At 33.4% G+C, this 15,121-nt stretch overlaps 2 protein-coding genes across 5 annotated transcripts in view; both read right to left on the bottom strand.

The window, feature by feature from the left end:
* The window catches only part of LOC134850980 (synaptic vesicular amine transporter-like), a 40,929-nt gene extending 40,181 nt beyond the window's left edge, over nt 1–748 (bottom strand). For 2 of the 4 annotated variants that reach the window (XM_063866823.1, XM_063866824.1), the window contains exon 1: nt 425–748. Coding sequence is in view for 1 of the 4 variants with exons in the window: in XM_063866826.1 (XP_063722896.1) it covers nt 425–451 (27 nt within the window). In the remaining 3 variants the exon portion in view is untranslated. The remainder of the gene's footprint in view (nt 1–424) is intronic. The other 2 variants (XM_063866826.1, XM_063866821.1) reach the window with 1 other exon arrangement.
* Nucleotides 749–11,642: 10,894 nt separating this feature from the next.
* The window catches only part of LOC134850915 (IQ domain-containing protein E-like), a 71,493-nt gene continuing 68,014 nt past the window's right edge, over nt 11,643–15,121 (bottom strand). Inside the window, exons 15-17 of the mRNA XM_063866715.1 lie at nt 14,797–15,047; nt 13,053–13,162; nt 11,643–12,393 (exon numbers count right to left, since the gene is read on the bottom strand). Coding sequence (XP_063722785.1) covers nt 12,197–12,393; nt 13,053–13,162; nt 14,797–15,047 — 558 coding nt within the window. The 3' untranslated portion in view covers nt 11,643–12,196. The remainder of the gene's footprint in view (nt 12,394–13,052; nt 13,163–14,796; nt 15,048–15,121) is intronic.

Below are 15,121 nucleotides of genomic sequence, written 5' to 3'. Positions count from 1 at the left end.
CACTGTCAGCTCATGGAGTTATTTCTAAAAAAAGATATTTCAACTGTGTTCCAAGTTATGGTCAAACAAAAACTAATATTCTAATGAAAAAAGACGCCGAAGGTAATTACATCAACTTGAAAGAAATCGTCGACAAAAACGTAGATTCTTAAACGAAATTATTTTTCATCAAAAATCAAACCACTATATTGTTTTTCTGGGGACATTTAAAGAATAGTTTTTCTGGGGACATTTCTTACTTCCGTCAAAAATCGAACGTTTGTTTGGAAGAGCTATTTTGATCTAGCCCTTAGAAATGGATGGAAATTTGATAGTTTTTTAATTTGGCAAATCTAGTCTGAATTCATTCGGAGAGACCAAAAATGAACAAATTGTGTATTTCTGAAAAGTGTAAATTATGTAAAATTAATTTTGTTATACTTACTCTGTGACGGTAATCTGATTTGTCCATTTTGCTTCGTTTGGGTAATTGAAAATTTATTCACGAAAGTTTTGAAAAATTTTCAATTTTTGGAAACCTGGAAACAATATTGATGTTTAGTATTAAGTGGTTTTTGGAGAAATTGATGAAAATCTAAACTGTTTAATATTAATATATACTGGGCCGGTTTTGGTGAGATTGACGCATATTAAATTTTATCATTACTCTTTTAAAAAAGGCGATCTTTACGTCACAACATTGAAAAATGTTGGTTAAGTTGGCTTATATTTTCCATTGTCTCAGAAATTTACAAACAGGTGCGCTTGTTAAATCATGGACAATTTTTTCCGGTAATTTTTTTTTATTTTTAGTTTCAATTGTTTTGTGCATTTTGCTGTTTTTGCTACAATGTTTTTGCAAACACCGGTCTCTCTAGACGGATTAACGTTCGAATAAATTGAAAAGTAATCCGATTAGACTTATTCTGAGTCTTATTGGAAAAATGAATATTACTTTGAAATTTTCTTTTTTTTCATCCGCCAGAGAAGAATTTAAAGACTTAATTTGATGAAATTCCCAAAAGCTAGCCGTTTCGAAAAAATAAACAGCGGCATGGAGCTTGAACTTCAAGAAAAAGACCTAAAATTTGGACGGATTTACGGGTTAACATATAATAACTAACAAATTTTGAGCACTAGATTTAGTTTCCCGAAGACGATATTTCTCTGAAACATTTAAAATTTTAAGGATTAAGAACAAGGAATATTTTGAAATGCATCATAACACCCAGGAAGGGTTCATGGTATGGTTTTCAAACGGAGGACCGTCTCTAGAGCCATTTCATAAAACCCAATTATCGACTACATCTGAAGTTTTTATTAGAAAAGTTTTGATGCAATACATTTGGATTAACAAGGACAAGGGAGGGGTTCCAAGCGGCGGTGCGGTGAATGGGTTCTATGAAGAGCTGAAGAGCCATATGTTGACCTTCTGCCTGTGGAAAAACTATTTTAAATTCACTTATAACAGAAAAATTGTCTCAAAAAAGACATTTCAGGCATGTTTTTTTAACAAACAGATTCCAAAATTTCACAATTTTTCTCAAAAAAAAACGGTATTAGTGAAATTTTGCTCACACCGTCTAATGAAATAAAGGAGTCAAATCTTTTAATTTTTTATATTCAAGTATGTCGCAGTAATTGAGGGTTTAAACTTGAACTATTTGTTCGGACGCTTCACTGAAAGATTTCTGAAGGAGCTCTGGATTAGCTTGTACTTTTTTCAGCCGACTTTAAATAATTCGGGAAGGTAATAGTTAGTAAGCTCGGTATCATATTAAAGAACTTTCGCTTGTGATTTGAATTTCAAAAATTTTTTTCAAATTTTTAATTTTTTTAAACAAGTGTTCTGCTTAAAAAGTTTTAACGTTTTCCGTTTTTCAGACTAAATGACTCAGAACAAACCATTGACATTCTCAATTCACTTCAAAGGCAATTTTTAAAGTGTAGCTAATACTAATTTTAATTTTTGCAGCTTTTGACTTACTTCAATCACCTTTGCTGAAACACAAGGAAAAACTTTGGCACGACCTCACGAAAAAAATTAAAAACTTTCCTGACATGGCAGTGATACTGATTGAGCACTGGTTGAACCTCCTCATCAGTGGAAGAAGTTCCGGACAGGTCGGAGACCGGGCAGAACCTCGCAGTTGTGAAATTTTTGGCACAACTAACGTGGGACTAGCCATCCTATCTCCAGATCCATACGGAAGTACGATGCTGGCGAAGAGAAGCCTTTATGAGCTCCCTTCAGCATAACCACAAACAACAACAACAACAACAACAACAACAACAACAACAACAACAACAACAACAACAACAACAAGAACAACAACAACAACAACAGCAGTGGTTCCAAATTAAAGTTCTGGATGCAAAAAGAAAACGTTTGGTTTTTTTCAGAAGTTGGCTACGTTCAACAAGAAACTCAGTCTCGAATACAAATCGCTTTTCATAGGGGGTTCTACAATCTAATACCATACAATTTAACACTGGTTTATTTAAATCCACAACAATGTAACTCCTGTTTTCTAACTTAACACCAACATTTATGCTCTATGTACTCCTTATCTTAACTGCTATCCCCCCAAAGTTAATCCTTCAATTAGCTTACGTATCACATAGAAAAATTTGGTTTATCCGAGGTATAAATTTTACATGCAAAAATGAGGCTTCACAAATTATTTAAGAGTCTTATCGACAAAATCGTAATCATCTTTCTGCTTAGCCGCTGGAACCTTTAACTCAATATACTGCCGTGAGTAGGATTGCTAGGACAAAAAAGCTTTCGAACGATGGAATTTCGGCATCCAATCAGTTTACACTCTGAAATGTGGAAAATATTGGGCAGAAAAGACATCTTTGTCCAAAAACTAAAGGTTTCTGATGCATTGAGCAGCCATAATTTTACGAAGAAAAAGTACCGCGTATTAAATGAACGAGTCAAAAACATTATTTCCGTTTACGATGAAAAATCTGATCTGCTTTTAGAACATTATCTAGCTTGGGCTAAGCCAATGTAACTTTTGACCTAATTTTGTTTGATTCACTTTTATTATAAAAATCAATACTTTTTCCTACTTCCAGCTTTTTTTTGAAAAGACGTTTCTTGCAGACTGCCTGACAACGTACTGAAATCTCGAAATCGAATCGTGCACTATCAGTTCGATCCCACGACAGCTGCCTTTAATTTCGGGATGAGATAGGTTGGGAATACGGGCTGGCAAAATTTTTACTTCTAAAAAAATTTAAAAAAAACACAGAACCAATTTTAAAAAAAAAACGAACAAAGCGATCGTGTTATAAATTTAGGCTCGAGAATGATTCTTAAATTAAATGAGTTTTAGGTTTTGAGTGTTAAAGAATGCTTTTTTTACATTTCTCTGCTGGCTGAAAACGTCCCAAAAATTACGCCATTTTTGGTCAAAGAACGTTTAACTAATTGCGCGCCTGTGAAGTTCGTTGAAAGATTGCTCGTTTTTGGTTCGAATCATTTTAACAACCCGGAAGACTGGCTAAGACATTTCTATTCAAAAATCACGCAAAATACGTAGCATTCAATTGGCTAGCTCTAAACGGCCAAATGTTCTTGCTCTATTCTTTGATGTGTCCCGAAGTCCCCTTTGAAGTAAGTTCTCTTCTCATTTTGGATTAAAAAGGTTTTAAGTTATAGGAGTTATTTTAAAATATCAATGTCTTAAATTACTAAGGCACCAAAAAAAGGAATGAAATTGTTTGGTGCTAAGTTGTTTAAGTTCAGAAGCTGGGAAAACTTTCATAGATCCTTGGCTAGTTGCAAAAACCTAATTATTTTAAATATTTTTGTTTTACAAATATGCATCAATTTCTTCTAATTTTTGAAGTAGGAGTGCTATATTCTACTTGCACGACAGCGAATAATCTGTTTTTCATAAATTCTCTTTTAAAAAACTTTGAGACATATTGAAAAATGAAAAGTATTGTAAAAATGAAAATTAATTTATTCTTCTGCAAGATTGTTAAAACTAATCAAAACTCATAAAAATATGACAAATAACTAGCAATGTGTTTGTATGATAAAACAGTGGCAGAAAAATTGTTTTGATAAATAACAAAGCACAAAAACTTTCGAAAAGTTAATTTAAAAAGAGTTATATTATTGATACTGCGACCTTTGTAAATTCTCAAAGACAAAATTTGTGCTAAATCTGATCTTTAAACAGAAATGTTATAACTTAAGCCAGATTTTAACTATACTTGGTATCGGAGAGCATTCATCGCAACGCGGTCCGATTTCGTATCTATGAGGCTCACAAAAGTCTTAAGCTAGCTTTTGTTGCCCTGTTGGTTTAACTCAAAGCAGTGCATTTTAAAAACCAAGAGTCATGTTTTATATTTTTCTGAGTCTGCTTCTGGAAAGGTTGAATAATGATTACACGAACATCTGCATTATATGATTATCACAATCGTAGCTGATTGTTGGAACATTACAGAAAATTGTAACGTATACATGGTCTTTTTTGTATTTTGACAGAGGCCAACTATTTTGACTGAGGCCGGTTGACGACGTTGAAACTGATTCAGGTGAAAGCTTAGCTTTGAGTCTAAGATGTCTTTTGCCACATTATTGAAAACAAATGATCTTATGTGAAGTATCATATTAAACCGCAAAAAAATCGAGCTGAAGGTTTCTAAAAATAAGATTTGCAAAAAAAAAGATTTTAATGAGTTTTGAACGCGTCAACAAACAAAACTTTGTAATTTTAGTTGAAAAAGGAAAACAAATACAATAAAGCATAAAATTTGTCATTTCCGAATCGTTATCAAATTTAATACAATCAGGGTATAATTTTTAAAAATAATTGTCATGCTGAACCTTCTGAAAAAGAATAAAGTTATAGAAAAAGCTTTGAAAGTTTTCTGTCTTTGGCGCTGTTTTGGCTTGCTCTTTGGACCTGGAGCGGTTACTTGTTAAAAAATTAGTCGAATAATGCTGTTTTAACGGTTAAAATATTTTAACCGCTGGAATTGTAAAAATGAGGGTACAGAGCAGTGGTTCTCTTCATGAAAAATTTCCTACTTTTACGATCGCAAGACAGCTTTTTTTCTTCATCTTCATTTTGTAAAAAAAAATTATAAAAACCAAAACTCAAACAAAGTTCATTGAACTCGAAGGATCCAAATATCGACTGGAAAAATTTCGCTTGTTATTAATATGTTGTTCTGTTTTTCAACAAAATGCTTGAATTGAGCGAAGTGAAATTCTATTTGATTGGTTTCATTCATTTTTCCAAAAATGCCAGGAATTTAATCAGTTAAGCGGTTAGGCAAATATTGCATTGCTATTAACCAGTTAGACTAAAATAGTAACCGCTTCATGTCCTACTTGCTTCAATTTTACATTGTCATCACGAGAAGAAACTTCAGTAAATTACAAGTCTGTCAATGAAAAACGAGCGGTTTTTTGAGCATCTATTCAAAAAACAAGTTTGCAATTTGAACTCAAACTAAAAAAAAACTACTTAAAAAGTCAAAACAGATCAAATGTTTTTGTTCCGACCATTTACAAATGTAGAGGAACAATGTTATTCGGGTGTGTATTAGTTTTTTTTCTTTGTTTTCCAAGCAAAATCAGGTAGCAAAAATAGTCATTGAAAAGGGATCGAGTCATAAATCACATTGAATCCCCTTCAGTCATGGTTCAAATGACAAATAAAAAGTTTAAAACAGTTTTTGACAGTGTCGGTAAAAACCATTTTGATATTTTGTCTTTTGTTCTAAATTCATGCTAACAAGTTTGTAGAAATCCAATTTGGGAATCCAAAACTTCGAAGTTTGATAACTTTTTGCAAAAAAAAACTCGAAACAGCTTTTGATTTTTTTCAAAGATTTTTTTTTCATTTTGCCAATCATCACTCTACCAAAACTGTTTTCGAATTGACCGATTTTACTATGAATATCGAATATGCCTAATTTCTGCTTTTTCGTTCAGATTTTTATCACACCACACAGAAAAAAAATGACAATTATTTGTTTTGTTTTTTTTATATTTTTTTTGTGAGTTTTGGTTTTTGTTTTTTTTAAGTTTTGTTTTGTTTGTAGTATTTTTTCGAGATTTGTTTAGAAAAGGCTCTTAGTGCTGCAACGCCCCTGTAAACGATAGATAGCAATTGCATCTTTTTCAACTAATTTCAAATTTCAAAGAGAAGCTTAAAAAAGCAAGAATAGCCGGTTACAGTGCAAGAGACACAGAATGTTCCGACCAGTTTTAAAAAAAAACACAAATATTTTTTCAATTGAGTGTAGCTTTTTTCTCCGTTTTGTGATAAAGCAATTTGAGCGAAAAATTAGAGTTTGGGCATTTTTGTCACAGATTGTAAAATATGCACATTGGAAAACAGTTTTTGAAAGGCAGAGAAAAAATCAATAAAAAATTTAATTTTTTTTTGTTAATTTTTCAAAAAATTTTCCTAAAATTTTGAAATTTTGAGTCTCAAGACGATGCTCAGGTCTCCAAAACTTAACTTCATTTTAGTAAAACTAAAGTTTCAAGGCTTAAATTAAGCATAAAAAAGCCTCTGTAAGCCTGCTCACTCAATCGAAATTAGACGAAAAATCAAAATTTTCCAAACGGTTTTTCTCGACACTGGGAAAAAAATTTTGAAAATTTTAAATGTTATTAGAATCATGAGCAAAAGGGTTTTAGAATGATTTATCACTCAACCCAGTCCAATGATTGTTTGTGGTTGCTGATTTTGAGTGGAAAACAAAAAGAAAAAAAAAACTAAAGCATACCCGAATACAAAGTTTCTTCCCATTTTCAATGGTTGGAACAATAACAACACTTGAAAATGAACAAGATGAATTGAAGCTTTATAAATTTAACCTTTAAAAGAGCTTGGGACAACAAACCCACAACCTGCGACAACTAAAGAAAAACTTCGGCCACTTGACTACTCAGGCAATTTAATAGCGACTTATAATCTTCTATTTTTGATTTGATATTATACTTCCAAACAGCTAAACCAGCAATACGTCAAATTTTTTATTCCGAATGGTCTTAAATTTTTCCAAGGAATATGTCAAAAGTATAAAGAAAATGTTCGCATTTTTTATGGGTTGAAATTATTAGTCACGCTTCTTTAGAAACGGTAACTTTAGTAGCTGAGCCGCGAAACGTTTTGTCGTCAATGCCTTTCTGAATGACAGTATGTTGTTCGTCAATGCCTTTGACGAACAACATACTGTAAATGATCCTTACTAGTAAAGGGCCACTTAAGGCAGTTTTTGAAATCTGATTTTCGAAGCATAAGTTTACAGTATAAGTTTGATAAAGTTAGACCTAAGTTTGTAACTCGAAAAAATTATATATCTGTATTTGTGAACGGCAGGGACCGACTTATTAGAGGCCAGCTAACACTGGATATACATGTTTGATTTTTTGTTCCGACTTTGTTGTACTGATCCCTGATGAAATGCATAATCTTCAAAATTTCGTAGCTGGGCCATACCCAAAAACTTACTGATTTTTCTACTAACATAAACAAACAACCACCGTTCCGTTCAGGAGCTTCTTTTTATCCGTTCTTTTGATTGAAAGTGGTATCAAACTTTGCTCGAAAATTTTCAAGAAAAATTGGAACGTTTTTTAAAAAAAAACATCAGAAACTGTGGCATTTCCTAAGGCCATGCAGGCTGTTCTAAACGAAATAGTGTTTAACCAACATTGCGAGGAAGATCATTGCACCATGAAATTTCAATCGAGCCATTAAACTCCGAATTGGCTGCAGAAAATTTCAGAAAATGGACTTTTTGCAAGGACATAGAAAGTTTTGTAACAAATTTCAGCTAGCCGCAATCTGCTAGCAATTTGCTGCTTCGACTGAATCCTTAACCTCATGTTTGGTAGTTTTGTTTTTCATAAAAGTTTTTTTAAAATCTAAGAACGGTCACAACGAATAAAAACAAATTTTACTTGTCAGTAGCCAATCAAACCAACTTTTCTCGACACCGTGACAAAGTTTGAAAAATTTCTAATTTAGTTTGAATTACAACTAAAAAGTATCTTATGATATATCACTCAACCTATTCCGATGGTTATTTGTGGTATTTAATTTTTGTGCATTAAAAAAAAGCTAAAGCACCCGAATTTACAAAAAAAACATAAATTTTCGTATTACTTGTTTTTATCAAAGATAAATTTGCATGCGCCTTCTATTTTTACTGTGTGCAATAACTGAGTGAATTGTATTAGAATATGCTAGTAAAAAAAAACAAGTGTTTACTAGTTCCCATTGCCGTGTTTAAAATAAAAACATAAAATAATTTTTTTTTTATTAACCAGCGAGAGGCCTAACCCGAAGATTAATTATTTAACGTTAATTGGCTATGGTTATCTTACAAGAGCTCAATTTGCAAATTCCTGTTTGATAACAACAGTTATTACAAAAATGAATAGATTCGGGTTTTTATTTTTTGAGACGCTTTGTAAAACTTTTTCACTTTCTTACAAAAAACTTCTTTATCGATCTTAAAACATGTGATGCCAATAGGAAGTCCGCACACTATCATGTGTGCCTGCGTAGCTCCCTAGGCTCTTACCTTAACCCACTTTCTGCATCTTCGAAACAGAACTTCTGGGAGAATTTGATCTATATTTTTGGACTTTTGACTGTTCTCAGAAACTGCCCTCCCAAATAGGGAAACTTGTATTCAATGAATAGAACAGGTTGTGGGAAAAATCCTTAAATAGAAAACTGCGCCCATTTTTTTGAACTTTTTTTTAACTCAAGAGTTTGTGACCCTCGTAAAGATGAAATTTAAGATTTCGTGTTCAATGGGTAGACAGGGTGGTAAGAAACTCCCCTAAATACAAAGTTGTACCAACTTTTTTTACACATGAGTTTGTGACCCTCGGAAAAGTCAAACATTTGATTTTTTTAAACACATTTTTAAAATTTTTTGACTTTTCTCAAAAACTACCTTCTCAAATTGGAGGTTTTAAATTGTATCAAAAGTACGGATTGTGAGAAGCTCTTCTGTTTAAAAGAGTAAGCCGAAATTTTATATCGAGAGAAAATATGACCCTGGGAAAAGTTGTATTTGTGACTTTTTGACCGTTTCTGATCTATCTGGCTTTTCTCGTGAATCTATCTGGCTTTCTCGTGAGTCTGAGATTTTGGGTCAATGGGCAAACGGTTACGCCAAAATTTTTTACGTCAAAAATTATGGCCCTCGGAAAATTCAAATTTTCATTTTTTAACTATTTTTTGGAAAAAACTTAACTACTCTTTAAAACAATGTCCCAAACCTGACGTTTTGGTTTAAGTGGGAATCACGAGTTGTGTAGAATAGCCCTGCATGAGTGGTTACGCACAAAAATGTTTTACACAAAAAGTTATGGCACTCAGAAAAGTCGAACTTTTTGATTTTTTGACCATGTTTTTAAACATTTTGTTTTTGTCTCGAAAAATTGACCTTCCGAATCTGAAATTTTGGATTCAAGGGGTAGAACAGGTTGTGAGAAGTTCTACTGTATCAGCGGTTACGCCCATATTTTTTAACAGAAAACTATAACCCTACCAAAATTCAAAATTTAGATTTTTTGAACTCTTTTGAATCTTTTTGAAAATTCTCAAAAACTAACCTAAATCTGAGATTTCGGTTGAATGCGTAGATGGTATAGTGGTAAGCTCCCCTCGGAAAAGTCGATTTTAAAACCTTTTTTTGCAAATTTGGACTTTTTTCAAAAAACACCATTTCAATTATGAGATCTTGGATTAAATGGATAGAACAGGTTGTGAGACCAACCCCTGGATGAACGGCTTCTCAAAAACTACCCTCCTGAATCTGAGATTTTGCATCCAAGGAGAAGACCGGGTTGTGCAAAGATCCCTTGCATAAGCGGCACGCTATAATTGTTTTACACAAAAAGTTATGACCCTCGGAAAAGTCAACTTTTCGATTTTTTTGACCGTTTTTTAGAACTTTTTTGACTTTTCTCAAAAACTAATCCTCTAAATCTGAGATTTTGGTTCAATGTGTAGACGGGGTAGTGGGAAGCTATCCCATCGGAAAAGTCAAAAATTCGATGTTTCGACCATTTTTTGAAACTTCCAGATTTTTCTCAAAAACTACCTATTCAAATATGAGATTTTAGATTTGACGGATGCAACAGATTTTAAGACGATCCCCTAGATAAACAGCTACGCACAAAAAAATTATACACAAAAAATTATGGCGCTCAGAAAATTCAAATTTTTGATTTTTGAATGTATTTTTAAAATTTTTTTTGTTTTTTTTTCTCGGAAACTACCTTCCCAAATTTGAGATTTCGGGATAAATGGGTACACCGGGTTGTAGGAAGCTATCCTCGGAAAATACAAAATTTTGATTTTTTGACAGGTTTTTGAAACTTTTGGGTTTTCTGAAAAACTATTCCTTCAAATCTGATATTTTGGGTTTAAGGTAATGAACAAGTTGTAAGACCATACCCTGGATAAGCGGCTACGCACAAAAATTTTTTACACAAAAAATTATGGCGCTCAGAAAAGTCAAAACTTCAATTTTTTGATAGTTTTTTCTAATTTTTTTGAATTTTCTCGAAAAATACCCTCCCGAATTTGAGATTTTAGTTTCAGTGGGCAGAACGGGTTGCTACCCTGCATAAACGGTTACGTCCATATTTTTTCACGTCGACAGTTAGGACTCTCGGAAAAAAAAACAAATTTTCAATTTTTTTGGAGAAACTTTGAGTTCAGTGGGTAAAACGAAATTTGGAGAATTGCCCTGCATAAGCATTTTTGGTCTAATTTTTTTACACGAGAAGTTATGACCCTCGAAAAAGTCACGTTTTCGATTTTTGACCTCTTTTCTCTTTTTGAAAGATTCTGACTTTTCTCAAAAAGTACCTCCCAAATCTGCTTTTTGATTCCAGCCAAAGCACGGGTTGTCAAAAGCTCCCTTGCTGCAGCAGTCACGCCCAAAATTTTTCACACAAAAATATTAACTTTTCAATTTCAATTTTTTGAGATTTTGAGTTCCATTGACAGAACGGTCTGTGGGAAGTTCCTCTGCGTGAGCGGCTTTGCACAAACTTTTAACCTAAAGAAATCAAGTTATGAGATTTTTTGACCGTTTTTTAATTTTTTTTTACTTGTCTCGAAAACTACCAGCCCAAATCTAAGCTTTTAGGTTCAATCAAAAGAAGGTGTGAGCGAAAGTCCTAATTTTTCTATCAAAAAAGTTATGGCCTTTAGAAAAGTTAATATTTTGATTTCTCGTCCGTTACTGAAACTTTTTGAGTCTTCTCGAAAACAACTCAATCTGATATCAAGGGTTCAATCAAGGCAACAGGTTGTGGGAAGCCTCCGTGCATAGAATGCTACGCCCTAAATTTTGTTCAAAAAAGTTTGTTCAAAAAATTTTGTCTCTGGGAATTTTCCATCATCCCAAAACTTTCACTCATATTTTAATAGAGCAATAACTAGGTTTTGCATGAAGCCCAATTTTTAAATTTTCGAAATAACCTTTTTCATCCCGCATTAGAACAACACACTCAAAATTATCAAACAGGTACCTCCAGCTTTAGCTGGGCCTCTAGTATTTCAATTGTGCACACCAATCGGCAGACATGCTAATCGCTACGCGTCCGTGTAGGTACAAGACTAAAGTAGAAGATAAAATCAGCATGCTCAAAAAAATTCAATTAAATTACTATTTTTAGTGCATTTGATCTTTTTACACAACAAACGATGCAGCGCGATTTACATATACAACTATACACAATTATTAAAATTTACAAGAAAACATATGAAACTATTTTGTTTCTTTTCCTTGAGCGCCTGTTTCTACTATCTTTGGCTTGATGGAACTTAAAGCTTCTCGAATGATTTTCAGTAATATCTGCAAATAGAAAAAAATGTAAATTACAGTTCCTAGGTGAACAGATCTTGAATAGTTTCCAAAACAATTTCAGCAAACCATTCAGAAAAATCCCAGGCAATAGAATTCTTTTCAATAATAGGGTCTTTTAAGTGTTTTGAATGCAGGCGGATAACTTATGTTTGAGCCAAAAAAACGACAAACAATTCGAAATTTCTGCGTCCGCACTGATTATGAAACAAGTGATAGTCTGTTACTTGCAGACGTTTATTTAAGTGCGATTTTACCTTTTCAATCATGCGAGAAGCCTTGAAATTATAACAGTCTAAATTCAATAGACTTTTTAATCTGGCTATCAAAACCCGAATACGTCTTCGTCATCTTCGCCGGGTCGTCGCCGCCTCGCCGCAGCCCTCGGAACGCTCAAATCACTCTCTGAGGGGTCCTCGGTTGCTTCGGTTTTGTCGTCGCTTTTGTTTAATTCGCTTTCGGAGCTCGGCTCTTTCTGTGTCTTAGTTCTCAGCCGTGCTTTCGGGGAAGTCACCGGCGAATCTGGATATAAAACAATGTTTTAAAAAATAAAGCCTAGACTTTGAATAGAAAGTATACAAATTAATCATAGGAAATTCGATATTTATCATTAGTCATAAGTTCGAGTTTTTTTTGGACTTTGATGACGATTCAGTAATAACGAAGAAAAAACAAGAATTTTCAGTTTTTTTTCCAGCCCACCTTCGCGCCTTGTCAAAGAAATCCTTTTTTCCACCCCAAAATTGAACTTCAATTTTGAAAATTGTTAACGTTATCATAATGCAATGAAATTTTGGGATCAAGTTAGCAATCAAGTCCCCCCTCAATAAACCAAGCTAAGATCTTCCAGTCCATTATCATTTAATTTAATTTGGATTTAAGTTGCTTTAGCGCTGCACGCAAGGTGATCGATTATGATTAACTGAAAAATCCAGCGTAGAGCCAAGTTAACATCCTCCCCTGAATCAACTTAAAAAGAGGATGTTAACTTGGCCCAAATTTTGTACATTGTGAACATATCAATCATCCTGAAAAAACTTGCTTTTCACGCTTTACGAAAATCACACATTTAGCTATTATAGTATGCATAAGTTGAATGAAGTGAAAACTTGCAATTAAGGGCAAAAGTCGAAAAACCCCAAAAATCATGCGTCAAATTAAAAAGATTAAACTAATGTTACCTAGTGCCAACTTTGAGCTGGTCGATTTGCCTGGACTGGCTTTGGGGGTCTGTATGTCCAGACTCCACACACTACTCGACGCCTCAGACCGATCTGTGATTGGCTCCAATCTAAACCAATCACCGTTCACAAATGGTAGTTTTATGTCGGGACAGAGGCAAAGAAGTAAGACAATGGAGTTAGACATTATTTCGGCGGCTTTCATCCAGTGAAAATCTTTTCTGGTAACTAATCAATAAATAACTGCCAAAATCTATTCATTGATCGAAAAATAGCCGACATACAGTTTGAAAAAATGAGCTCAATGAAACTGAAGAAAAAACTACTCAATTTTCATTTAATTCAAAATAAGTAAACCAAGTTACAATTTCAAAAAAAACTTTGATAATTCACACTTGTTTGGTGAGAAAGTAAATTTTTTAATTTGCTGGGAAATCAAAAACAGCCAACAGAGTTGGGAAAGAGTCAATGAACCCAAGGTAACAGAAAAGAAACTGACTTATTTATGATTGACAATTGTTTGATAAAATGAACCCAATTTGAGAAATCTGGATCAATGGAAAGTTTCTCAGAAAGTTCTAATAAAAATTTCTTTTTCGAAGATAAAAGTTGATCACGTTTCTCGTGGCTTTCACTTTTTTTGCCGTTCGATAGTGGGGTTTGCCTTCCTTTAGCAGCTGAAAAAAAATCAAAAGTCAACCTGCAAAAAAAATCAATTTTGAGCGAGAACAAATTTTAAGATTTTCCCAAAAAAATTTAAAATAACACCATGACCTATAAAAGAGTCTGAACTACTTTCATCGACTCTTAAAATAAAATACTTTTTTGAAACTGAAGGGCAAACACCGCCGCTTCCACTTTCAAATAGTAGAGCAATTTTCACTCAGATGCAAAACGGGGCTTCGCATCACTCGCGATACAATGCAAGCGCAGCATTGCAAGCAAGCGAATAGAAACTGAGACTGAAATCACAAAATCAACAAAAAAAGCGAAAAAAGGAAAATAATTTCAGAAAATTAGTCAAAAACTCACCAGTATTAAATAAGCTTTTAGGTTTTACCGAGCAATTAAAAATCCGACAACAAATGGGTAGACGCCATTTGAGTCGAAAACAAAAAATACCATAATAAGTTAGTGCCATAACAAAATTTTGAGCTTCAGCTAATAATTTTTAAAATTTTGAAACCATGCAAGACAAACTACTTGAGTTTAAAAAAACAGATTTTTTTGCCTTTGAAGCCACACAAATTAGGTAACTAAGCCGAAACCAATAAAGCCAAGTAAAAGTTCAAGTTGAAAAAAAAAACAAGATGAAAAATCAAAGAAAATATACAACGTCAGGGCTATTAATTTTTCAAATTACAGGAACAAAACAAAATCACTTGCAGCTACAATGAAAATTGCTGACAACATAAAAAATCCTCGATGTTTCAAATAAGCAGACGAACCAAAGTCTGACAATTCAATTTAAGTAAAATGAATAAGTAATTAAAATAGGTGAAAAAATTCTACGAAGACGAGTTCATAGAATCCACGGAAATTTGTTCTTTAAAAAAACAACTAAAATAAATGGACATTTATTTCGTCCATTTGAGTTTTAAGACAAAAACAAAACAAACCCAGATGAACTTGAGCTTTTTTAAGTTTTTTAAATCATTAGTAAATTTGAAAATCAAAGGCAACTTTAAGGATGCGATTAGAAATTAGGAGTATTGAAAAGAATAGTTCAAAAAATAAAACCCACTTAGCCGATTTTGATGTGAGAGTCCTGGCTGTGCTTTCATTATCCGAGTCAGGACTCTTTCGGCCAGTCGGCCCTGTTCGGCTAGGAGGCGCAGTTACACTGCTGTGGGGTCTGTTCGCACTTGCAACTGAGGCCGAATAGGGTTGCTTAGCCGAAGATGCAGTTGTGGACTTGACTTGCGATCTGGCCAGATGTGCTCGCAGTATGCTCTGCAGTTGAACAGTCGTTTCGTAGTTTTGAGATTTATCCGACTAAAAAAACGAAAGAGATTTTTCAACAAGTCGTCAACACATCGCTCAACTGCCTTGTTGACAAACTTTTTTTT

The sequence above is a fragment of the Symsagittifera roscoffensis genome, chromosome 7, assembly GCF_963678635.1.
Source record: "Symsagittifera roscoffensis chromosome 7, txSymRosc1.1, whole genome shotgun sequence".
Taxonomy (NCBI): domain Eukaryota; kingdom Metazoa; phylum Xenacoelomorpha; order Acoela; family Convolutidae; genus Symsagittifera; species Symsagittifera roscoffensis.
The sequence above is the reverse complement of the archived record's forward strand: the minus strand, read 5'-3'. Positions and strand labels throughout refer to the sequence as shown.